At 32.9% G+C, this 26,062-nt stretch overlaps 1 protein-coding gene and 4 long non-coding RNA genes across 6 annotated transcripts; 2 read left to right on the top strand and 3 right to left on the bottom strand.

The window, feature by feature from the left end:
• Positions 1-1,212: 1,212 nt before the first annotated feature.
• Positions 1,213-1,740, bottom strand: LOC146916045 (Pentatricopeptide repeat (PPR) superfamily protein). The gene is made up of 2 exons (XM_085721523.1): positions 1,514-1,740; positions 1,213-1,468 (listed from the first exon to the last, which is right to left on the bottom strand). The coding sequence occupies exons 1-2, from the start codon at positions 1,738-1,740 to the stop codon at positions 1,213-1,215; spliced, it is 483 nt and encodes a 160-aa protein (XP_085577649.1).
• Positions 1,741-2,005: 265 nt separating this feature from the next.
• On the bottom strand, positions 2,006-3,608 carry LOC146916044 (uncharacterized). The gene is made up of 2 exons (XR_015013668.1): positions 2,898-3,608; positions 2,006-2,355 (listed from the first exon to the last, which is right to left on the bottom strand). It is a non-coding gene; the product is annotated as an uncharacterized LOC146916044 (long non-coding RNA).
• A 9,579-nt stretch (positions 3,609-13,187) lies between these two features.
• LOC146916042 (uncharacterized) lies at positions 13,188-23,761 on the top strand. The gene is made up of 2 exons (XR_015014855.1): positions 13,188-13,597; positions 18,643-23,761. It is a non-coding gene; the product is annotated as an uncharacterized LOC146916042 (long non-coding RNA).
• On the top strand, positions 14,889-17,984 carry LOC146916043 (uncharacterized). Its single transcript, XR_015014854.1, has 5 exons — positions 14,889-15,058; positions 16,191-16,285; positions 16,374-16,511; positions 16,982-17,047; positions 17,646-17,984. It is a non-coding gene; the product is annotated as an uncharacterized LOC146916043 (long non-coding RNA).
• Positions 19,577-25,187, bottom strand: LOC146916041 (uncharacterized). 2 transcript variants are annotated; one of them, XR_015014856.1, is made up of 2 exons: positions 20,110-25,187; positions 19,577-19,873 (listed from the first exon to the last, which is right to left on the bottom strand). It is a non-coding gene; the product is annotated as an uncharacterized LOC146916041 (long non-coding RNA). The 2 variants fall into 2 exon arrangements; XR_015014857.1 differs by having other exon boundaries at positions 20,147-25,187.
• Positions 25,188-26,062: the final 875 nt, after the last annotated feature.

The following is a 26,062-nucleotide window of genomic DNA, read 5'->3' as shown; positions in this document are numbered from 1 at the left end:
CCAATATATTAGGATACTCTAAAATCTTCTAAGCACAAATATTTAACAAATTATTAGCAAGGCACATAGAGGACATAGATTGCAACAATTCATTGAAATGTAACGTCATACCAGTGTTGTCTATGGCGATGAGCAAAAACTCTTCCATTAAATACCTATATTTTAGGGTTCATTAGAATTTAAAAACCGGTTTTTCCGCTTTTATCCGTAGCGCCACCATGACTGTGTCCCTTGTGGCGGACACCAAGCAAAATCCGCCACACCATCGCCTTTCTATGGCACCCTGTTGAAATTCCGCCACTGATATCCACCATGGCGTCTCCGTGGCCAATATTCGATAATAATGGTTCATACCTCTTAATATATCGGCTTTATAGAATCATCTTTTATCAATTTTCTTCTCTTAATTACAAACTGAATATTTAAACTTAGTTCTCTTTCAGATGTTTCATTTTGTGCATTCAACAAAGTTTCCCCTTTTACAACTAGCTAAGTAAGCGAAGATCAAACTCTTCATTTGTTACACGTAATCACTCCAACATATGAAGAGTTTGGATCTAATCCTAAAGGGGCAGACTGCTAGACACAAAGCATTGAATTTGAAGAGACATTGGATCCAACAATACTACCAAATTTGCTAATCAATATATGATTGAGCAGTAGATTGACTCCTTTATCCACAAATTGCATCACGTGTGTCTGCTCTACTATTCCAAAAATTACAACTATAAATATGGTTCCCGTTATATTTAGATGATTGGTCGGGGAGAATGTACTCTGCTGAGAGAGGCATTTGGCTAGACTGGTAGCGATCCTATCAGATTTCTTTTCCTTTCTGTTTACACGGTAATTACCGTTCCATAATCTGAAATATAACAGTGTTACAACATCTTTCATTTCATCGATTCTATTAAATATAAATTGAACTCTGAACATCACAGTGAATAAAAACAATCCTTGAATATCGATGAAGCAGATTCACAACAAATTGGGAAAAAGGATAGTTGTTAAGGAATAAAAAAGTCAACCACAGTTGTCATTACAAATATCATAATTAAACTAGAAAGGTATAACTTTTAATTAAAAGAATGTAACAGTAAGTCGATTGCACTAACCATCTTTTATAACTATGAAAAGAAATAAAGATTAGATAGTCGTTTTCAAATTCAAAACGACAAATTGTAACTTGAACTCATCTCATCTGGTTTTACATTACAATATACCTCTAACAATCATTTCACGAAGAAGTTTCACCGCCTTACCATTCTTGTCGTTTTCGAACAAAGCAAGAATAAGAGTTACAACATCAGGGGTGCAACCGTTGTCTTCCATTTTTGACACTAAGGACAGTGCTTCATCAAACAAGCCTTCTTTACAAAGCCCATTGACCATCACATTATACATTTTAATATGTAAATTATAGCCTTTAATAAGAAGATCCTTATAAACCGCTTGTGCATCCTTAAGTCTTCAATTTTTCCATTGTTCATCAACAAGTATAGTGTAAGTATACATATTTGGCCGAACTCCTTTGTCTTTGATCTTCGTTAATAATGTGATTGCCTTGTCAACCAGGTGATTTTCGCACAAAGCATCCAATAAGGAATTGTAAGTGATCACATCAGTAGGTAGTTGGCCGATATTATGCATCTCATCTATAGGATCCCAAACATCAGAGATTCTTCCCGATTTGCAAAGTCCATCATTAAGTGAATTGTATGTTACAGTGTTCGGAGCCATGTTTTTTAAATGCATTTCTTTAAAGAGAATCAAGGCCTCTATGTTGCAATACTTTTCTTGAGGTTGATATTTACTGAGTATGCATGCAATAGAGTACTCAACATTTGTACATAGCAATTTAGTATCCGATACATAATCCGAGATGGTCCCTAGATAAGTATATTACAATATGGCTTTAAAATTGGAAACAAAGTCGTATCAACAAAATGAGAATAAACACGTTGTACTCTTTGGTACAACAAGTTATATTAAAGAAAACCTTGCATTATATAAGAAAACAAATTTATAGCACAAAACCATAAGTGACCGATAGATGAGATCCAATAGCAACTAAATCATTCATGAAGGCTCCCAAAACCGTAAAGACAAGCACACATTATACAAAACATTTGCAGCAAATAATATTTGTACAATGTGATTTAGTATCTGAGACATACTCCAAGATGGTCCCTAAATAAGGATATTACAATTTGGGTCACCTGTCTGATATCTTAAAAGAAAGGTTCACAAAGGCCAAGGCAATATGAGAACTCTTCACTGGCCATTATCTAGAAGAGGTGAATCAGTGATAGGTTTGTGCTTCTCCAACTTATCTTCATTTGATTATTTATCATCCTAAAGACAGAAAAGGTAGCACTGTTAGTTGTCACTGAAAAATCAATCATATGAATAAAGGTTGATTGCTCATCCAACCCCTTGATAATGCAGAATCTTACCAGAAGCTAGCTTTCCGTTATGTAATTTGAAAGATTTATGCATATAATATAGGGGTGGTGAGCAATCACCATAAATGAATATGAAAGATTCGAAACTGATTTTATAATAAATTCCTCGATTTCATTCCTGAACAGGTTTTACTAGATTGAAAAGAAGACAAGCATTTTGATAGAAACCGGTACCAAATCAGATTCGTAATTGAACAGTTAGTTAATAATTGTTTTGTTGAACAATTTTCAATCGGAAAATGTTCCCAAAACAGAGACAACACACACTTGCATATAATTAAAATTACACAGGGAAAGGAAAGTACAGACACAAACAACACCAAGGGTTCGAGAGACTTGGTTCTCTACTAATCCACATACCAATCAATAATTAACTCTGTCCCCTCCTTTTGTAAATAATCTTTACATCAAACTCCATGTGAGGAATGTTACCTTTTCAGCGCGACAGAGATGAAGATTGGGAGCTGTTGTCGAGGCAGGCGCGGTGGCAGAAGCATCTTAGCCTCTAGTAAATCAGGAACTAATGAGAGAATCTAAACAATTAGGAATGAAAGTGAATTAGGATAGTTATGAAAGTCGAGTGATTCTAAACAAAATTTAAAATTTAAATAAAGAACCACAAGAAAAAAGTAAAATTAAAGCTTCCAATACTTCAAATTTCAGTTGTAGTAGTATGCTGCAAAAGACAAGATTTAAATTACATACATGCTTCAAACTTTAAATGTGTTCAACTTCTTATTTATATAAGTAACTACTCTAGTGTAGACAAGGCTTTCACAAAAAGGATAGTGAAGAAGTAGAAGAAACTAATACATAATATGACACGTATGTAGCAATCGACATTATGTAAACATATCACATACTACAAAGAGAAGTTTAATAATAGCATACTTCAAAAAAACCCTTTAGATATTAATATAACTACCAATTTAACCACAACATGTTGTACATCCTTCTGCAACATCTCATTTCTGTCTAACTAGCAGAACTAACACGCGAGAGTGCGAGACAAACAACAGAAGCATTTAAGAAAAATTGTAAATTCACACAAGTTGTTAAGAGGTAAAACAAGGGGCAAAAGGGAGATTCAATATTTAGGATTAAACAGTATCACTAAAATTTCAACATTAACATATAAAGCGAGAAAGAGATGGAAAACTTTCTTACACCAATGGTGCATTACAGGTACTGAAAATTGCTGATAATTATGTTGGAGAAAGCTGCATACACCAAATATCTTGATTGCGATCACACACAAACGGATATAGAAACCATAGTATACTTGAATTTAGGAAACATAAAAAAAGAAAAAAAATAGTATACATGATAATCATGAAAGTTGTCATTTATTTCTTTTTTTTTGAACAAGAGTTGTCATTTATTTCTATTGTACTCCATCTATAATAACATGTCGAAATCAAATACTAACAACATCAGAGAACATGCTATTAAACTATAACTTTCAGATAAGGCGTGAGTATCTGTTTGATTAATCAAAACCTTTTCTTATTATGCCTTTTCATCTTTATTTCCTATTAATTTAAAAAATAGCAAGAGAAGATAACTCGATAACTAATGGCAGAATGCTACCTACTAGTTCTTATCTTTACCAGGAAGAATATAACGGGAGGGTGACCCGAAATAGCCAAAAATAAAAACTAGTAGTTATCATTGTTCCCTTCTTTACTTGCTCGGACTTCTGAGTCCTTTACATTGGGATGTGCTTTGATTTTTGCTTTCTGCTTATTTTGGGTCACCCTCCCATAATATTTTATCTAAAATTATAATTGCTTATTTAACCCTTCTATATTTTTTTGCAATTTCTTCTAGGGATTTATACCGAGTTAATGAAAAAGCTATTGTAAGGGCTAATTAGCACAAATTCTGAAGGTAAAGCAGTAAAGAAGAAATGAAGAAGCGACGAACTTGCATTCTATGATATTGTTTAATGTTTGAGTGATTATTATTGAGAATTTCATTCATACTTTAGTTATATGTTGTGAATTCGGACTCAAATCTCACACCAAAAAACTTAGATGTGTGGAGCAAAGGAAAGTAGAAACCAATATCAAAGTAAACACAAGCAACAACAACAACAATAACAACACCTAGATCTAATCTAGAAATCAAAGTGAAAAGCACAAAACCACAAGCAAAAGATAAGGAGAGAAGAGAAAGAAGCGCGCCAAGAAATGTTTATCTAGTTCGGTCCAACTTGACCTACTCCTGGGAGAGATTTATCTCTCCAATCCACTATCAATGAGTTCTTACAAAGAGATACAAATGGGTTACAAGAAATTAGCTTCAACAAGCTGACAAAGAACAAACTTAATTTCTACCCATTTTTCAATCGCACCAAGAACAAGACACTCAATGATTTTCACTCACCCAAGGTGTTTACAATGTTTCCCAACCCAAGAGAACTCTAATCAAAGACCCTCAACCCTAAAGTTACCTACTTTGATTTCCCAAGTTTTTCTCTCTTGAAGCTCTCCCTCAAAAATGAACTGAAACACTGAAATAGTGACCTGATACTGTCAAAATCGTGTCACGATTGATGCGTACGACCCAAGGTACAACAACCTTATCCTAAAAACATGCCAAGTATGCCAAAAATCGTGTCATGATTTTCCTCCAGAAAACTCCATGCTCACTGCCTGCCGAATCGTGACACACCACTCAAATTGTGTCACGATCCTGTATTTCACAAAACTTCATTTCTGAGTCAAAATACAACATTATGCTTGCCAAATAATTTTTTGGTCGTGATATTGCGCGTTGAGGCAACATTAGAAAGAAGTTAATTTGTTCCTTGAGTCACAGTTCTGAATATATGTCGATGGTTCTTTTGCTAAACCGAGACATAATATGTGCATGAAATCAAACAAACTTTTTGGTTGCCAAACATTTAATTATTCTGATTCTTATGGGTGTATCTGGATGGAGGAAATGACTTACTTTTCTTTTTTAAATTACAGTAACTATAAAATGTTTTTTTAAAATAAATTAAGTGTGATTTCAATTTTTTTAAAATATTCAATTTATCTTAAAATAAAGACTTAAATATGTGACTCTTTTTTACTATAAGTGGGATTTTAAGTAGACTAGACGTGCAAAGGTAGTATTTTCATGTAATTTCTTTTGTGATTCTTTCTGCAAGGATAACTCTCTCCTCCATGTTGACTAAAATGCTTTCTTATGCTTTCTTTTGTTGGTTTGGTGGATTTCATTATGATTGCCTATGTGAGTACTTAATTTTGGTTGTAATGATGACAGTTTCCCTTTATGAGGTGTCTGTTCATTACCCATCTTTATGGAATCAAAAATGTTCGTAATCGCATTTGTAGTCAAACTTAATGGATTTGATTTCACATCTGTACTTCATGGTGTTAGTCCTTTTGTGTACTCACACTTTTGCATCTGATATAAAATGCAAGCAATAGAGTTTACATTAAAAAAATAAGTTGTAATAATATCTATTTTAATTACTGAATTATTATATAGTTTTCACTCTATTTAGTTACTGAATTATATATATTGTAATGATTGCTATATTGATGTTTAGAAATGTGAGGAATGTATACCAATGGTTGGATATGAAGGTTTTTTTTTTTCCTTTACACTTGATTTATTTCTTCTCATAGATTGAATGTCAAGTCCAAATGTTTAGTGTCTGAACAAAACTAAGAAATGAAGAAAAATGGAAATTTCCAAATGCAAACGGTTTGCATCTGAAAAAAATTACGAAATAAAGAAAAATAAGGCCCTCACAGGCGGAAAATACTTAGGTGACATAATGTCACCGTGACATTAAACCTGGGTCACACAAATGTGTTGCGTTGTGTGACCCAGATGTGTTGTATGTGTTGTGTGGCCCAGATTTAATGTCACGGTGACATTATGTCACCCAAGTGCTTCCCCTCACAGGCTGGTTACATTTTTCATGTATACACTGAAGCATAATTTGAAGCTAGAGTTCTCTTTAGTTTTCTTTTCCTTAAAAAAAAAAAGGTTTTCAACCATTTAGTGTTGCCAGGGTGACAAATTGTACAACAGGTCTTTCAATTTCAAGAATATACTTTTTGTTTTGACCCAAAACTGTGGAATGTCTCCATAACATCTCAAATACTCATTCTAAATAACGATTCTCAAATACTTCTAGTTTGACATAGATTTATTATTAGTTGAACACTTGAATGCTCAAGTTATTTGTTGATTTTCAATTTAAATGATTAATATTGTAACATGTCATTTTTGTTGGTTTAGACTTGATACTATTTATTGAAGATAATCATCACTCTAGCTTATGATTGAGACAATATCTTTTTCGTGTTTTTTCGACTACATGTTGTTTTTGATTTATTGTCTACATAAAATTAAGTATTTTTTAGTTAATAATTAATAAAAAAAGCTAGATTGTTATAGGAATTGAAGACTCTGTCTAGTCTCATCCCATGTAATTATAGTTACACCTAAATTTACTTAAAATGTTACGATAATACCGAAATTACCCTCTCCATGTAAAATTCTAAAAACTCCTTTTTCATGATCATTCTGAACCTTCACCCCATTTGAACCACAAACGACCATAGATGTGCAACCAAGATTAAAGATTGATTCAACATCTTTTTATTTGATCGGTACTCTATTCATAAAGGTCATTAAAACTCATGAATTTCAGTATCGAAAAGTTTCTCTTTTTTAAAAATTATATGGATTTTATGTATGTACGATTACACTATGAGGGGTTCGTGTAAATTCAGTTTACGTATGTACAATTACTCACTATAAGAGGTTAGTGTAAATTCAGTTTACATCTGTACAATTACTCACTATGAGAGGTTAGTGTAAAGTCAGTTTACGTATGTATAACTTATGTAGAGTGCGCGTTAACAGATTTATACAGACAGACGTAAACTTAGTTTATGTAACTTATGTAAACTCAATTTACATTAACTATGGGAGGTTAGTGTAAATTCAGTTTACGTATATATAATTACTCATTCTGAGAGGTTTGTGTAAATTAAGTTTACATATGTATTATGTAGAGTGTGCGTGAACATTTATACACACAAACGTAAAGTTTACGTAACTTATGTAAACTCAGTTTCATTAACTGTGTAAACTGAATTTACATAGTTTTAAAAAGGCTAAAACCCACTTTTTACCCCCTAAGTTTGCAAAAGTTGCGATTTTGGCCCCCTATTAAAAAAAATAGCATTTTTGGCCCCCTTCGTCCAAAAATTACTGAGAAGAGGCCACGTGTCCCAAAAAAGGGGCATAATTGCAACTTTTTCTAAAGATAAGGGGTCAACAAAGCATATTTCCCTTATGTTAGAGGGTCAAAAGAGCATATTTCCCTAAACATAGGGGGTCACTAATGCTATTTTTTTTAATAGGGGGCCAAAATCGCAACTTTTGCAAACTTAGGGGGCAAAAAGTGGGTTTTAGCCTTTTAAAAACTACTATCTTTCTCTCAATTTCACATTTTTCTATCCTATGTTTCAATCAATTTTACAAAATTATCAATTTTTCTATCTTATGTGATTGGATGTTATTAAAGAGTACGCGAGTGGAAAGAGACGAGGAGATGAAGGCTTTCAGAAATCGTGTGTAAGTCTTTCTTGCTGGCTTTGTCAGGGTTTGAGAGATGAATACGTGAAAAATATCGATGACTTTCAAGCACGATGTGAGTGTTTAGAGATGATTAATACGTGAACTAAGTTTCTGGAGTTTGAATGATGAATACGTGAACTAAGTTTATGAGGTCTTATTAATATGGAACTATAAACGGATTAATGTAATTATATATTTGAACATCAACATTTATTTATTTCAAACGAAACTTTTTTTATTGTTTTGATCAAAGCAAGAGAAATTAAAATGCAAAGCATTAGGAGGCCTCAACCTTATTACAACAAAAAAGGCCAACTATGACCATTCTCATCTAAAACAAATCTATGCTAAGAATATGAGAACAACTCAAAAGAAAGCTCCTAAAAACTTAAAACATTCATGTGGGCTAACCAAACCATCCAGATCCAAAGAACTCGGTCTACAACTTTAGTGGGATATCCCTTATTATTCAAAACAAGGAGAACCAAAATCAAAATCAGGAGACATAACTAAAAGTCCTAACAGGAACAGTCAAACCAAGGAAAGGTAATAAGATGTGCAATCAGAACCACAAAAAGCACCATACCTAGAACTAAAAGTCTTGTCTTTTTACTCACATACTCGTACCAGAGCTGCAAACAAAGAAAGAAACATCTTAGAAACAACAATTTTTTTAGTCCAACTAGAATACAAACAAAAAGACCAACACACCTTGTAATGTGTTTTCTCTTCCTTCTTACTTTCTACTGCAAATCTCTCAGTTTCAGCTGTCTGAGTTTGAGCAGTTAATGTCTGCCACAATATATCAACATTTACATTGTGGCAGACATTAACTGCTCAAAAAAAGCTCTTTGCATCCTAAAAAAAAGCTAAAGGTCTAATCCTTCTAGCATTGATTGTTGATGTGGATAACCAAAAACATACAAAGTTTATCCTTGTGACTATTGAAAAGATATTTGTAGTTCATTTGGTGGGGATATGGGGATATTGAATAGATATTTCCTGTAACCAAAAAAAGAATAGATATTTCCCATGTCATATTTTTAATAATATGTATTGACTATTAAGTACAAAGGAAAACTATTTACTTTTACATATTTTTAAATAATGTGGTTCAATGCTTAAAAAACCGGATCAGGGATCTAACTGATGAGACCTCTAGGAGTTCATGTCATGGTTTAACCGGTTGAAGCATGGTTGGACCGGATTAATAATTGATAAATAAAAATAAACAAATATATAGAGAAAAAGTAAAAAAAAAAATTAACATAGGGTGTGAGTTTTAATGGTCTATGAAAAAAGTTCATTAGTTTGTGTCTAGATAAAGGTATGTATAGAAATTTTTTTCCCTTTCTACCATCTTGGGTTTTATGGTTCAACAAGACCACATATATAGAGAAGAATGGGTCTTTGAAAGAATTTTTCCCCATTGTTTTTTGGGTTACTTCGGTGCTTAGTATACTGGTACTTGAATATGGTCCTACGTCAATATTGGGCATGTACTACGATCTCACCATGTGAACGACACATGGGCAACTTACAAGTGATACATATTGTCCAATAATATTATCCCGATACACAACCCCCTATGCACAAAACCTAAAAGGGTAAGGTGTTTAAGTATTATTCCCTTAAGGTCATCAGGTGTCAAAGATTTTAAAAAGGCTTAGTCTTAGCAAGTTTTCTATTCATTTTGCGCTTGGTATTATCCTTAGTCTTGGTCATGGCGAGTTAGAATTTTATCTAGGCTAAATTTATTAATTTATCAAGTCCCGCGAGTTCTACGCTTGTTGTGCACCTTATTTCAATTGGGCAAAGCCTCGAGCTCTTTGCTTATTGGGCGCCTTCCTTTAATTAGACTAAGCCCTAAAATGCTTCATTCTCGTTACGTGCCTTCTTTGATTTTGGAGAATCATCCCTTTCATTTTGCGGAGCCCTCGAGCTCTATGCTCCTTAGGTGCCTTCTATTATTTTGGTGAATCTTCCTTTTAACCGGAAGAAACCCCCGAGCTCTATACTCATTTGGTTCCGTGTTTTGTTTGGGCGAAACATCTAAGCCTTTATGTATTATAGCCCCTCGAGCTCTATGCTTGTTGGGCAGCTTCTTTTAGTTGGGCGAAGCCTCCAAGCCTTTTATGTATCATAGCCCCTAAAGCATGATGCCCGTTCATGGTTTAAATGCTTGGAGGATCCTTCCGTTATTTATGGGTGAAGTGTCATTGAAGTTTGAAATCCTTAGAAAGTTTAAGCTTGGAATTCTCATAAATTTTAGACAATGCTATTTTTTTCATTTGGTTAGGGTCGCATATGTAAGTCCTCATATATAACTTTTTGGGCTGGGGTCAAGCAAGGTGGACTTGGAGGTGTGTACATCGCCTTAACTCTGAGCAGTGGATTATATCGGTAGTATATATGTCACCTTAACTTTGAATAGAGTCCATGGAGGTTGTACCGTTGGGATATACCTCGCTTTTATTTAAAAGGTAATAGCCCACTACGGGTTTTCCTTGGCGAGATTAAGCTCACCTTTCTTTATTGGTCGGATCCTTTGTAGGGTTGCCTTGGAGAAACTGAACTAGACTTTACTTAGACGTGATAGCAGACAAAGATTAGCACACCAAGTGGGAGATGAAGATTAAATCGCTAGATTAGCTCGCCAAATGTGAGATGAAGATCCACTTGATTAAGTGGAGACATAAATAAACAATTCAAACATGTTTACTATCAAAATCTATTGGAAAAAAAAAAGAGATATAGACCTAACTCATAAGAAAACTTCTTCTTTATAAACAATATAATATACTCAATTTCAAATCAAAAAACACGTGCTAACAGGTTCTAAAAATTCAATATCAAAGTGGCATCCTATTGACAACATACAAAGTCTAAGCAATGAATAATAAGGCATTGTTTGGATTTGGATGCCTCATTATTAAGGTCAATCGATGACATCGAAAATCCATTTATGAGACAAACCTGGTCAAATTATAATGATAATGATTTTCGTAGATTGGAAGAAAATATGCAGTTTGGTTAACGGAATGAAAAGATAAAACCTGGTCATGGAGTGTATACGTGGTCGGAGTCAGCGACAAAGATGATATCATTGTTGTTGTTTGTATTGAATGATCTGCATCTAACGAAGGCAGTTGTAATGACTGCGATCTGATATGACTGCAACCTGAAAATGAATTCATCACCACCAAGAAACAGTGGCCAAACCTAGAAATCATCCATGATATGACAGAGACATTATATCCTCCTTCATCAATGTTATTTTATTTGTTCAACCTTGATATTTATTTATTTTTGGTAGAGAAATTAACACAAATCTTAAATTATCCATGATATTACAGAGACATTAAAGATCATTATGCGATTCAAATATATCTTAAATGACGAACTGAATATCTCTTCAATTTTGTTCAATCATGGCAGTTAAGTATGAATCAAATTTCAGAATAGAAATTTTACCAAAATAAAAGTGTAAGCTTGTTTGAAACACTTCCCAAAAACTCTTTTTTAGTTTTTAAAAACATGAAAATTAAAAAATTGTTTGCTAAACTATTTTTAAAATTACAGTTTTGGAAACTGTTTTGAATTTTTTAGTTTTGGGACTAAAAAACTAAATCATGTAAAAGGATTACCATTGTGAGAAAAGGACTTGTATATTTCAAAAACCGAAAACAAAAACTATTTCAAACAGGCCCAAGTGACAATTTGAAAAATTCTACACTTTCTCACAATTAAACAGTTCATTAAATCTTTGTGACAAACAAATCCAAACATTAAACATAAACATGCACACTTACTTGACTTTTTCATGGGTCAAACCACATATATACTCATCGAGGACATATTAACTCAATACTTAATTTATAAATTGTAAACCATCATTTCCTCTTCATTTGATTTTCTTTGCTTTCTCAATACTTAATTGCGCTGATAGATCTGGAAATTAGGTTGCAAAACAAAAAAAAACGATAAATCCTTACGATTGTAATAAAATTAGGCATCAATTATCTCCAAATAAAAATAAACATATAAATCTAAGAATCAATTAAATGTTAATCAGAATAAACAAAAGAGATATCAAGTAAATTTATCGGTGGTGACACTTGTGAACCTGAGGTGTGACACATATAGTCGGTTTTATGATTGAGGGGATAAATGGAGAGTTGTATGAGCAATTATTGATCAGCATAAAGAAAAATAGCATAATGAAGGAACCTGGTGTTAGTTGTTGCTTATAATGAAAATGAGTGAGGGAATTACGCAAGGGCTGATAACAAACACTCCTACAAATAAGGTAATCCTTGACCAAGTAATAATCTTGAGTTTATGAGTATGTTTCATGTGGTTAAGGCACTTTAGATAAAAATAATTTTTAAATAATTTTGAAATAAAAAAGATCTAACAAATACAATACATTGGTGTAACTAAAGTTGTTGAATAAAACAGAATACAATTCACCACATGGCTTTTATTCCGCAAAAACCAACTTTGATAATTTGCAAAGTACAACAATTTATTTTGGAAGACAAAGTACAACAACGTAGTTGGAGCAAGAAATCAGTTAACCAATAGATTGTCACAATTTTTGGATCTCAAACTATTTAGTTTTTTTCATCTTTGGTATAAAAGCAATGTGTATCATTTCTATGTTCTATATAGTCTAGACAATAAGTAATTAGATTTATTATAATTTGATTTGATTTGATTTGATTTGAAGTATATAACCTCAAATAAAATAAAAAATAGCCCTCTTGAGAATTCTAATCCCACCCCTTTGAGGGAAAAATAAAAAGTCCCTAAAATAACCAAGTGAATAAGAGGATAATATAAATAAACTTTCTTCTGGACCTAAATTTATTAGTTCCTTTACCTTGTTTTGTTTGCTTTTGATTTTATTGCCCAAATCACCTATCTCTACTACATACTTGACACTTAGTAACACAGGAGTGTAACGAAGAAAATAATTGTTAATGTTTAACAATTTTTAGGAACATTATTAAAGAAATGTTACTAGCGTAACACTCTTTTCAATTGCAAAAACACATTTTATTTTATAACATTTACTATTATTGCTCAAAAAAAAAAACATTTACTATTATTATATGTCACACATTTTCACCAATTACATGTTCTCTCTTCACCACACATTTTCACCAATTACATATTCATAGTTATATCTTCACCGCCGAACCCACCATCGAGCTCCATCGTCGTGATTCTCTCTTCACCGCCAAACTCAATCGAGCTTCACCGTAAAATCCACCTCCTCCACCGTCATGATTCTCTCTTCACCGTCAAACTTCACAATTCATATATTTGGATCCTCTCAATTCATCGATTTGGATCCTCACAATTCATCGATTTGGAACAGTTCAAGTGGGACAATGGCTCTCACTGTCAAGCTCTACACCCTCCAACTTCAATGTCGAATCTCACCTTCGATTCGTCGATACCGTTGAGCTTCACAATTCATCCATCGAGCTTAACTCTTTCTTTCTAAGGTAAGATTTCTTAGATTCGTCTTCTATTTCCCGTTTTCGTTTTTGCTTCCGCGCTTTCGATTTCGTTTAGATCTCATCAAAAATATCTTCGATCCATGTTGTGTTTCTGTCATGAATTGCAATTTAACTCATTTTTTCTAGTTATGAATCAAAATTAACTTCACAGTCGCAGATCCATGGCTTTCGTTCGCAATTTAACTCAATTTTTTTCAATTTAACTCAATTTTTGTTCCCGTGGATTTGTGATTTATGCCTTTTAGATTTGTAATGAGCTGAAAAAAAAGTTGTTTAGAGTTAACTCAATTTTTTGCAATTTAACACAATTTAACCCGCAGTTTTGTGAATTTTTTGAAATCTATGTTGGTTTGATGTTGCCGCGTGCGTAAGTATATGAAATGTAACTGAAGTTTTATGTTGAAAAGCAGTAGTAATTAATGAGTAGTGCAAAGGTTTTACAACTCGAAAGTTTACCTCAACTCGTTTTGCCTAGGTGAAATCGACTCGTAAACTAGAATCGAGAACTCGTACGAGTTTACCTAAAATCAAAATTATATAAAATTTATTATATGGCTGACATATATAAGCTAATATATAACTCGCGTCACAATCGGAATTTCCCCTGTTCATGGTTTGAGAACTCAAAGACAAAATAAAAAGAAACTTTTCATTTCAGGAAGCTAGCAATGTGTTACTGTAAAGTAACTATTCAGTAAACATTTCAGTTTTTGGGTTTGCAGAAAAGGAATTTGTGTTTTGAAAAAAATGGTTGCAAAAAAATGGGCCAATTTTTTTATTTTTTTCCCAGATGCAAACTCGGTAAACTCGGTCGAGTTTACACAAGTTTATCGAGTGTTAACTCGGTCAAAGTAGTCAAACTTTTTGATTTTAATAGAAATCAAGTTTGCCTCCAAGTTAACACGATTTCGGTACCTAAAAACCACTACAAGAATTCCTCAATATACTGACCAATCCAAAATTGCATTACTGAGGGATTTAGACCCTCAATAAATACTGACGGAATAACCCTTCAGTAACACACAAAAAACCCTCAATAACGTTACTGACGGAAAAAAACCCTCAATAATTCTGTGAGTTACATTAGTGAGGGATAAATCTGTCAGTAATGTCATTAATGAACCTGCCAATGTTTATTGGCGGAAATTTTCCGTCAGTAATGTAAAAGCACATGTCATTGCATTACCGACGGATATAAATCTGTCAGTAATGTTATGACAAATTAAATAATCGGCCAGTAATTCACAATATCTGTCGGTAGTGTACACTCCTCCTCATCACATGTGAAGCATAACGCGTTTTCTCTTCTCTTCCCTCAGAAACGATTGGCACTTCTCCTCATCACAAACAAATCGCTGCTGAATCTCTCTCCCAGTTCAATGAATCTTCAACTATCTTCTTCAAACCCAGCAACTCTCTCTCAGTTCTCACTCACCTTAAGCCAAGGTAAACCAACTGATTCTCTAATTTCTCACTCATTCTCCAATTGCTTGTTTTAGGGTTTAGAATTGGGATTTTTTAGGTTTTTAGAATTTTGTTAGGGTTTTATAATTCGGGATTGGAAATTGTTTTAGAATTGATTGTTTTCATCATCTTTGTCAAGAGTTAAACGTCAAGCTTTGCGCCTGTTTTATAATTTGTTTTATGCTGAATTCTTCAAAACCACGTGTAAATAAATCATCCATAGAAGTGCCTAGTTATACAAATCAATAATTTTCATTTTGTTTAGTTTTCTGCATATATGGAAGTTGGAACTGTATTAATAAACTCACTTATTCAAGCCATTTCATTCATTCTGTTTTTGATCCACTTAGCAATGACTTAGCAATAACTTTATTCCAGCTTGTATGTTTTATGAGTGGAGTTGGAGTCCCCATGGTTGTGTTTGATGCGATAGTGTGCAGCAGGACTGTGCTGAGTCAATGGCTACTGCTATGTTGGTTCTGCTGGCAGCGCTTCTAAGCTTTTGACGGAGGCGAGCGTTGGCATATAAAAAAGAACGCCGATCTTTAAGGATGTCAATATTATTGTTGACATTGCACTAGGTGTAGAATTTTACAACCTCATGTCTGTGTCAATTGAAAACTATCATTGTTTCCCTGTTACAATTGCGACAGGCTTTACTAGTGTGTAACTTAAGTATTTTCTATTCAATAATTGCAAGTTATATCTTATTTCATTGGCTCAACTCTGGTCGGTCAGTAGCCAGTATGGCTTCTATATGTTGAGGGTCCAAGACCAAAAAAAATTCTCACGGTTTTCCAGTTTTTGTTTGCTCATATTAGTACCACAGTGTGTTTCATGCTTGTGGACTAAAGGTGTTTATTTCTTATCACGCTATAGGATTTGGTTTAAGCACCAAGACCTGCATCTCCACTTGTGAGGAGAGTAATTCATTTTTCTTTTATTATTTGACTTATTTTCTCCTAAGTCATCCTGCTTGGTGTGTGACTAGGAGTCATATTGGATAAACTTTAAAAAAAACACTAATCACAACTCCTTGTTTAAATGTAAATTGGCTTCTGCATCATGAATCATGCTTTTTTGATAAGTTATTTAATTTAATTTAACTCTATAGTCACATCCCTGAAGTGAAGATTGACGGAATTAAGCAGGAATGAGATGTTAATCCCACCGCCACATAGTGCTAGCAAGACCTTTTTGGTTCGGAAGGTACGAACATATTCTTAACCAAACAATTGCATTAATTTGTTTTCTTAATTTTATATTATTATTTTCTGAGTTCAATTTATTTTCCCAGGCTAAGAGGGATTCTGTGTTTGGATGATTGTGGTGATTTTGTTAATAGTGCTGAAGAACAAGCTAAATTGGAGTGCAGTGATTCAATATCTACTCAGAATTATCTTTTTAGTTCCCGGCATATCTTCTTCCTCTTCAGGTAAAATACTTACTATGTGCATGTTTGGATTAACCGAGCTATTGTCTGTGTTTTGATTCATGGTGAATTTGATAGAATTGTGATAATTTTGTCAAAATTTATACTTTTGAACTTCAACAAAATCAGATGCTGATTTCACAAACTCGTTGTCAATATCATTACATAGAGGATTGATTAATTAATTCACAACTGTCATATTCCCTTATTTTTGATGTAAACTGACACAATCAATCTCTATTAAGTAACAAAAATCGAGTTTCCAACAGATGGTCTTCTGAAAACCGGTGCAATAAAAAAACACTATGTTATGCAAATACAGCCATTGACAACATGCTGCTGCATATGATGTGCCTGTGTACACAAAATGGTTTGATACACTTGTGAAAGCTAATAATGAATTGGACATTTCACCTCTTATTCTAAATCCTACTGATTGAATCATGAAACTTATTTTACTTTGAAAAATGCAGCTGGATGACACATTCAAAGGCATAACATGTACCAGACATGCTCACGCTTGTTGCTTATATATAATGGTAAGTGCTCTCTGCATTCTTAGGCTACACTTAAATGTGTAGATGAAAATTGGACATTAGAAAAATGAAACATAAGAATAGCTAATGCATGTTAACTTCTATACAAATAGAATGTGTAGCCAATGCATGTATGTGCAAATGTTTTTCAAATTATCAAGGACCTGTATTTTATATCATTGTAGAGAGGTGTGCATTGTGTGTAAGTTGACTTCCTAATTTAGTGAAATTCATTAAAACACAACAGTTTGTTGGTGTATGTTAAGTCCAATAAGAGTGTAGGATAAGCTCATATATTCATCATTGAAATCTGATTATTCAAGAAGCATCGTTGTTCGACCGTTAACAAGGACTTAGAAATCATTCAGCAAGCTCTAACAAGCACCTACAGACTCACTATATTAAATACTGGAAAATAATCTTAAGAATTACGTAATGACACTCAATTCTCTCAATTTTCTCTCATTTCTATTAGATTTCTTGCTTGATAGTGTCAGATGTTTGCGAGTCTTTAATTTCTGCATACTGTGACACTCTTATTTGGTAAGATTTACCCTGTGCAGCAACCATGGTTTACTAATGTAAGATTTACCTTGTGCAGCACCATGGTTACATGAATAATTGGTTCCTAGATGATTGTTTTAAGAGGTATAATTGTGTTAGCTGTGTGGAGTTTCTACGGGATCTCCTGTTGGCCGTGTTCTTAGCTTTCTGTTTGGTCTTGGGCGTTACGCGTATGGGCGGCGCTTTTGTATTGTTCTCGATGCTAGCTTTTGCACGTCTTGTGCAGGCTTGGTATCTAATAAATTTGTTGATTTACACAAAAATAGTTTATTTTGTTAGTTTTTTGGATTATATGAATATTATTAAAATATTTATAATTTTGTACGAAAACTCTATATAAATTATATGAAATTATGATGATATGTCGTTTAATTAATTTGTGTCTTTTTAAATTTTATTTCCTTAATTTATTTGTGTTATTTAATTTATTTCTTTAAATAAAATAAAAAGTGGGAATGGATTAAAAAAAAGTGTAACGTACATTACTGGCGGAAATTTCCGTCAATAAAGTAAATCTGCATAATCATTACTGGCGGAATTTTCCCTCAGTAATGTAAAGGTGGGTTTGACAAAGCATTACTGAGGGATTATTCCCTCAGTAATTACTGGCGGATTTGTTCCGCCAGTAAGTACTGAGGGAATAATCCCTCAGTAATGCTTTGTCAAAACCATCTCAACATTACTGAGGGAAAATTCCGCCAGTAACATTACTGACGCCAGTATTACTGAGGGACACCAATCCGTCAGTAATGTGTATTACTGAGGGATTTTCTCCATTACTGAGGGTTTAATTCCGCCAGTAAAACACAAAATTCTTGTAGTGAACGTAAATTCGGAGAGTTAACACTGAATTTGCGGAACATTGGAGTGGCGTGTCTGCATGTCCGTGTTTGTTGTTCATAGAAATGAATTGATATTTTATGATTTGTTTGATGTTTCCGCATGCGTAAGTATAAGAAACTTGACTGAAGTTTTATGTTGAGAAGTAATAGTAATTAATCTCTGTTTTCGTTCTTTTCATGTTGAATTGAAAGCACTGGAAGTTCCTTCCTATTCGTTGCACAAACTGGACACACGTGCATGGGTTGCTTCGTCTCATGAGTTGATATACAAGGGAAATGAAAATTGTGAAAACATAACCACGTTTTTAAATTGAATACTCAAGGTAATGATTGTTGCAAATGTTTTGTTGTGCGTGCGCGCGTGCTTGACTGGATATGAAGAGAAATCGGCGGCATCTGGTAAGTAGCAACTATAACTTTATATTGTACTATGTATCTATTGTCTGCTTCTGTATTAAATCATTTTTCTATTATGGAGCTAGTAACAGGAGCATTGTCTTGTTTTTGCATGATTCTAGGAAAAAATGGTTTCTTCATCTGCATTCGATCACTTGATTATATTGCTAACTTAATTCAGGATGCTTCTCTTCCTTATCGTCCAAGAATCTATTAACCTAATTAAGATGATATTTTAGGAAAAACATATTGAACGTAAGTACAATGTAATAATATTGAAGACAAAATGAAATTTGTTGCATTTAACCACACTTGACACTACACCATTTATCCTCTTTAGGGTCACTTGAAAAACATAAATAAAAAAAGCGTTGCCTAAAAGAATAGGAGACGTTTTTCAGGTGTCTCCTATACGAGCGTTGCCTATTGTCTAAGGCGACGATTTGTTTACTCTATCGGCACACTTTTTGTAAATGTCGCCTAAACTACAAGGTATACGGGACGATTTCAGCGTGCACCTGAGGCGACGTTTTTCATTGTTGCTTAAAATTGGACCTCATGCGAAGCGTAGCCATATCTCACGTACAACAGTAAAAAAACGTAGGCATAGGTTTCTTTTTTAAAAAAAAATGAAGCTACATTAATTTCCCCACCACCATATATCAAAATTTAAAATGAAAACAGAGCTTGAATTTAAAAATAATAAATATATTCTATTGAACTTCTAAAGAGCCAATTCCATAAGGAATACATTGATTAGATCAAATAACCATTACATCAATAATCTTTAAACTCATTCAATAACCATGACCACTTATTTTTTCCTATAACTTAGCTTTCTATTACAACAAATTCTCAGTCAATCACAAAAAATATAACTACAATGGATGTAATATTACACTAGAGCAATATGAGAAAGGGGACAATTTCTCAAAGGTTTCTACTAATGGAAATTTGGAGATAAATTAAGAATGTTGGGCTGCATACTTGAGTTGCAGGGTTTTATTGAAAGAGACCTTGCAAACACCTGAAATCATAAAAAAAAAAAAAAAAGTAACAATTTTTTTAATCTTTGGGTCATATAGTTTTATACTCAAATCCATGACAATCAATCTTAAAATAACAATTAAATTAAATTAAATAATTAAATTCCTTTGAAAAAGCTATATGATGAAATCGAGTATTTTAACTAGATTTACTTAAACACAAAAATTCATCATTTACCACATTACAATACATAAACTTATAACAAGATTTGATGACCTTTTGAACAACAAAGAACATTCAAGAGAAACAATACATCAGGTGTGTGCATAACTGATATGCTTCCAAGAACTGATCAATAGCCTCTTTCCTTTCATCCCAACTCTTAAACTCAGTCAGATAAGAGTAATAGTCACATATCCTGCAAGTTTAGCAACACACAACAAATTATTATTAATAGGTTTGGATCAAACTAATAACGATAATCAATGGAATAAACAAGAATCACACAAGAAAAGGTCCCAAAATTGCGTAAATCACTACGAAAAGTCAAGTCGCAAGCATTGCGGGGCTAAATTCTTGATGATAGTAAATGCAAAGAGTGAATTCCCAACAAGAATAATATCATCAACATAAAACAAAAGTATAGTAAAAGTCTCAGTAGTGGATTTAATAAACAAAGATGCATCAGATGCAGCTTGTTTGTAGCCATTAGTAAGAAGGAGATTGGTGAGCTTTTCATACCATTTCCTAGTAGCTTGCTTGAGACCATACAAATAATTTGACAGTTTGCAAACAGGGTTTGGCTTGGATGTGGAGAAACCTGTGGAAGCTTCATGTACACATCTTCTTAAAGGTCACCAAGTAAAAAAACATTGTTCACATCTAATTGATGCAAAAACCAATGATTTATAGATGCTAAGGAGATCACAAGCTTGACAGTAGTAACCATTGCAAATGGTGAGAAAGTATCAAAGTAATTTAAGCCTTCAACTTGATTGTACCCTTTGGCTAATAATCTTTCTTTAAACCTTTCTATGGATCCATCAGCATTGTACTTGATCCTGTAAACCCATCTGCACCCTATAGGTTTGACATTTGAAGGAAGATCAACTACTATCCAAGTACCAGTCTGATCAAGAGCATTGAGTTCAAGTTGTATTGCTTGTTTCCAACAATCATATTTGATAGCCTCATCATATGATTTGGGTTCAATTTGAGAAACAAGAGACATAGAAAAAATTTGTTGGGTGTTAGATAAATTGTGGTGAGAAATAAAATTGGATAAAGGATAACAACTAGTGATTTTATTACCATGAGAAGCAAAAATATGTGAAGAAGGAACCTTTTTATTTCTAGAGGAAACTCTAAGGGTAGGTTGTGGAGGTGAAGGAGGTGGAGGAGAAGAATGAATGGACTGATCAGTATGGATAGGGGAAGGAGATGGAGATGGAGTGTGAATGTAATCGGTAGCATCAATAACAGGTAAATGAGATGAAGGGTAGTAATGCCAATTTGAAATAATGGAATGAGTAGATGAAATATAATGTAAAATGAGTTCATGAAAAGTAACATTTCTAGAAAGAAAAATTTATCTAGTATCAAGGTCAAAAAGAACATAACCATTGGAACCTGACTTGTATCCCAAGAAAACATACTTACTCTAGATTGTAATTTTGACCTATGAGCATGAAGGGTGGAAGCATAACACAAGCAACCAAACACTTTGAAGGATTTGATATCAGGTAGAGTATCATACAACATTTGATAGGGAGACTTATTTTTTAGAAGAGGGGTAGGAATTATTTTCTTCAGATGCATCCTTGCAACACAAGCTTCCTTTTGGTAGATTTCATTGCTCTCATTTTTTCTTCCAGAACCTATTCTTGAATTACTCAATTTTTTTTCTATGGTCCTCTAGTCTTGAAAAAATATTAGCATATCTAATTGACAATTTTTAATACCTTGTTATCATCAAAACTTAAAGGGTAATGTTAAACACATTTTGTTCCAGCAAAATGACCTATAAATATCTACTAGAATCATCAACAATAGTAAGGAAATACTTATGGCCATGCACATAAGCTTGAGAAAGGGGACCCCAAATATCAAAGTATAGCAATTCAAATTTACAAGAAGCTATAGAATTACTCAAAGTATAAGGTAATTTTGTTTGCTTAGCATAGTGACAAATGTCACAAGTAGCTTTATTATCAACTGAAATAGAAGAGTACATACTATGCATCATTGAAAACCTTTGATTGGACAGATGCCCCAAACTAAAGTGCCAGATTGCAGATGAGGGAACATAGAAACATTAGCATGTGAAACTGAATTACAAGAATCTAAAGGAATCTTATTACAAGGATTAACTACAGAAGAAACACAATGAGCCTAAAGAGATGAATTATGAGGAGAGGAATGAAATCTATAAAGGCCATCACAGAGATTACCCAAACCAATCATCTTCTGTCTTTTCACATCCTGTATCACACACTTAACAGGCGAAAATTTCACTTTATAATAAAGAGACTAACAAATTTTGGAAACAGATATGAGGTTAACTTTGAAAGATGGGGCGAATAAAATATGTGAAAGATGAAAATGAGGGGAAAAAACAATAGTGCCAGCATAATTAACAAGCATAGATGAGCCATTGGGTAAGGTAACATTAAGAGGTTTAATTTTATAATATGAATGAAGTAAATGCAAAGAAGAACATATGTGTTCATTGGCTCTTGAATCAATAAGCCAGTGATTGGTTGGAACATTTAAAAGATAACAATGTTTATACCTGAATAAGAATCAATGGAGGTAGGGAAAGAAGTGATGTGATTGGTGCTAGCAGGGTTGGAAACAGATGCTGAGGGCACCAAAGAAGATTGCTGATGCAAGGATACAAGGTGAACATATTGCTCATGAGTCAAACCAGTCTGGGAAATAGAAGAAGAATCTTCACTAGACGTATGAGAATCCACAACATTCTCAGAAGCAACATCATTAAAAGAAGCAAGATGCTTATTAGAATTAGGATAACCATGTTTTTTATAGCAATGCTCCACATGTGATTATTCCTATGACAAAAGGTGAAATACCTAGAGTTATTCTTGGTTTGAGAAGCACCAAAAGAAGGTTTACCATGTACACATGGTTTTCTTGCATCTGAAGCATTAACAAGGATGCTATAGTCATCAGTAGAAACATAAGGAGTAGGTGCATTGTTGTTACTCTCTTCTTGTCACCATAGAATAAACCTTGTTTATGGAAGGGAGACGATCCATAAGAAGAACTTGCGTTTTTACAACTGAAAAAGTGTCATTCAAACCAGTGAGGAATTGAATCACTTGATCCTTCATCTTGAAATTGCGAGCAGCGCGCATTGATTCACAACAGCATGGGTGAGGACAGGTACACCGAGGCATAGAACGATGAGAATTAAGCTCCTCCCAAAGAGACTTCATCTCTAGAAAGTAATCAAGCACATTTTTTTGACCTTGTTTCAAATTGTTGATGGAAGAACGAAGAGAAGGAGCACGAATTCTATCCACTTTAAAGAAATGCTCTTGCAGTTCAATCCAAACGTCAATGGTGTATTAGATTATTACAGAGTTCCCATGCATTGTGGTTCAAATCATCCATATTAGGAATTGGAACAGATCCATCAATGAAAGCAAATTTGTTCTTCGCGCCAAGAGCACGCTTCATGGAGCGACTACATGCAAGGTAGTTGGAACTGGAAAAAAGCGGTGTAACTGTAACCAAATTAGGTCCTAGGATGAACGTAGTAAATGGAATCAGTGTTGGGTTGTTGAACAATGATAGGAGCATCACGAGGAGGCATGGTGCAAGAAGAGAACAAATCAACGAAGAAGATGAAGTTGAAAAACAGAGGATTCCAAAAAAATGCAGAGAAGATCAAGTCGCTGAAAAAGCGAAGAAAAGAAGAATCAAAAGGTAAAATTCAGAACAAATAGAGTAGAAAGAGAGAAGAATCATGAAGAAATCTTCAAAAAACAAAGAAGAGAAAGTTTCTTGAAGAAGCATTAATGGTGGAAGCAAGAAACATGGATCCTAACTAGCTCTCTCATGAAGAAGAGAGAGAAAACGAATACCATATTAGAAATATGAAAAACTGAGAAACGATTCATTAGATTGAAAGAGAGGTACATAAGAGTATATATACATTGCTCAACTGTACTATATAAAAGCAAGTGTACTACACAAAAGACCTAAATGTACTACACTAGCTAAGTAACTTGTACCGCAAGCTTCTTCAAATTATCTTCATGCTTACTAATGTTTTCTATCTCAATTCCTTTTAAAAAAATAATACTATTTCAATTAAAAAAAATAATACAGAGAATATAAGAACCAACATAGATTCAGATGCACGCTCATAAATGCCACACGACTTCTTGATCTCCACCATCAAAAGCGCATATATGCGTCTCTTTTGACTTGACAACGGATAGAATTGACATAACCAGTGTCCTTTTGAGTTTTTAATCAAAGAAATCACACTCGTTGAGATATAACTTGTAATTGACCAAATAAAACACATGGTATACGATGATAACGAAGAAATAAAGAACATCTTCAACCTGTTACACATCAAAGTGTTCCCTGTAGGTGGAGAGATTGCAGATCTATATTTTAATAGAGATTAAAAGAAATAAAAATAATAAACTCAACAAACAAATAAATGAAAAGTATGGAATCATAAGTGAAAATGTATATACCTGCTGCATCCATTTGTCTACGTTGAATCTTTGCAAAAGTGTTGCGGCCACCAATGATGGGGATTTAGAAAATGTTTGTTTACATACTTGCAGTAGCTATGACAAAGCATATTGTAGATTTTTTTTATAAAATAGAGTTAGCAAATGTTTTTATATATAGAAAATTGAGGCGGTGCTGGGAAAATATGTTTAAAGTATCATCCATCCAATTAATCCACTATAACATTCATCAAATCCATTCATCAAACAAAAACTTTGCTAATGGATTGGATTCAATTAATCAATCCATTTAAAAATACTGATGGATTCAATACATCTATTTATATTTTTGAATCCTATATATGAATCAACTAAATTGAAAATACAAATTCATTGGATATGATATAAATATTTTATTTTTAAATTAATTTTTGGTAAGATATTAATTAATTCTCTAAATAAAAAACTTAAAAAAAAAAGCAAAAAAATTACTGCATATTTAAATTAATTTAATATCTTTTTAAAGAAGGAATAAATTTTATGTCAAAAAAAAAAGGAATAAATTTAAATATGTTAATAATATGTCTAAGTCTAAAAAATAAATGAAAATAACAAATTGAATGTTTTAATGTGGGTCAACATTGGTGGTCAATGATCATTTAATACTATATTAAAATTGAAAATTTTGCTAATGGATTGGATTCAATTAACCCATCCATTTTAAAATAGAGCAATGCTATATCTCTAGAAAAATAACATCAAGAATTCTTCAAGAATAAAGAATAGCCAATCACAGTGCACTATTTGCCACAATTCAAGGAGGTGTGGCTGAAAAATAGGAAGTGGACAAATAAATCATCCAATTAAAATTTGCCAACTATTTCTTGAAAAATTCTTGAAGCTATTTTTCTTGAGAAGTAGCATTTTCCTTTAAAATATGGATGTATTCAATTAATCCATATTTTAAAATGGATGGATTAATTGATTCCAATCCATTAGCAAAATTTTCAATTTTAATATACTGTTAAATGATCATTGACCACCAATGTTGACCCACATTAAAACATTCAATTTGTTATTTTCATTTATTTTTTAGATTTAGACATATTATTAAAATATTTAAATTGATTCCTTCTTTAAAAACATATTAAATTAATATAAATATGCAGTTTGTTTTTTTTTTTTTTGCTTTTTTTTCAGTTTTTTATTTAGAGAATTAATTATATCTTGCCAAAAATTAATTTAAAAATAAAATATTTATATCATATCCAATGAATTTGTATTTTGATTTTAGTTGATTCATATATAGGATTCAAAAATATAAATAGATGTAATTAATCCATCATATTTTTAAATGGATGGATTAATTGAATGCAATCCATTAGCAAAGTTTTTGTTTGATGAATTTTATAGTGGATTAATTGGATGGATGATACTGTAAACATATTTTCAACAAAAAATATAAATACTAAATATTGACATTATTTGAGGGAAATGATTAAATATAAATATGT

Source organism: Medicago sativa, chromosome 6 (genome assembly GCF_051527215.1).
Source record: "Medicago sativa cultivar Bolivia chromosome 6, Bolivia_mono, whole genome shotgun sequence".
NCBI classification, from domain to species: domain Eukaryota; kingdom Viridiplantae; phylum Streptophyta; class Magnoliopsida; order Fabales; family Fabaceae; genus Medicago; species Medicago sativa.
The sequence above is the reverse complement of the archived record's forward strand: the minus strand, read 5'-3'. Positions and strand labels throughout refer to the sequence as shown.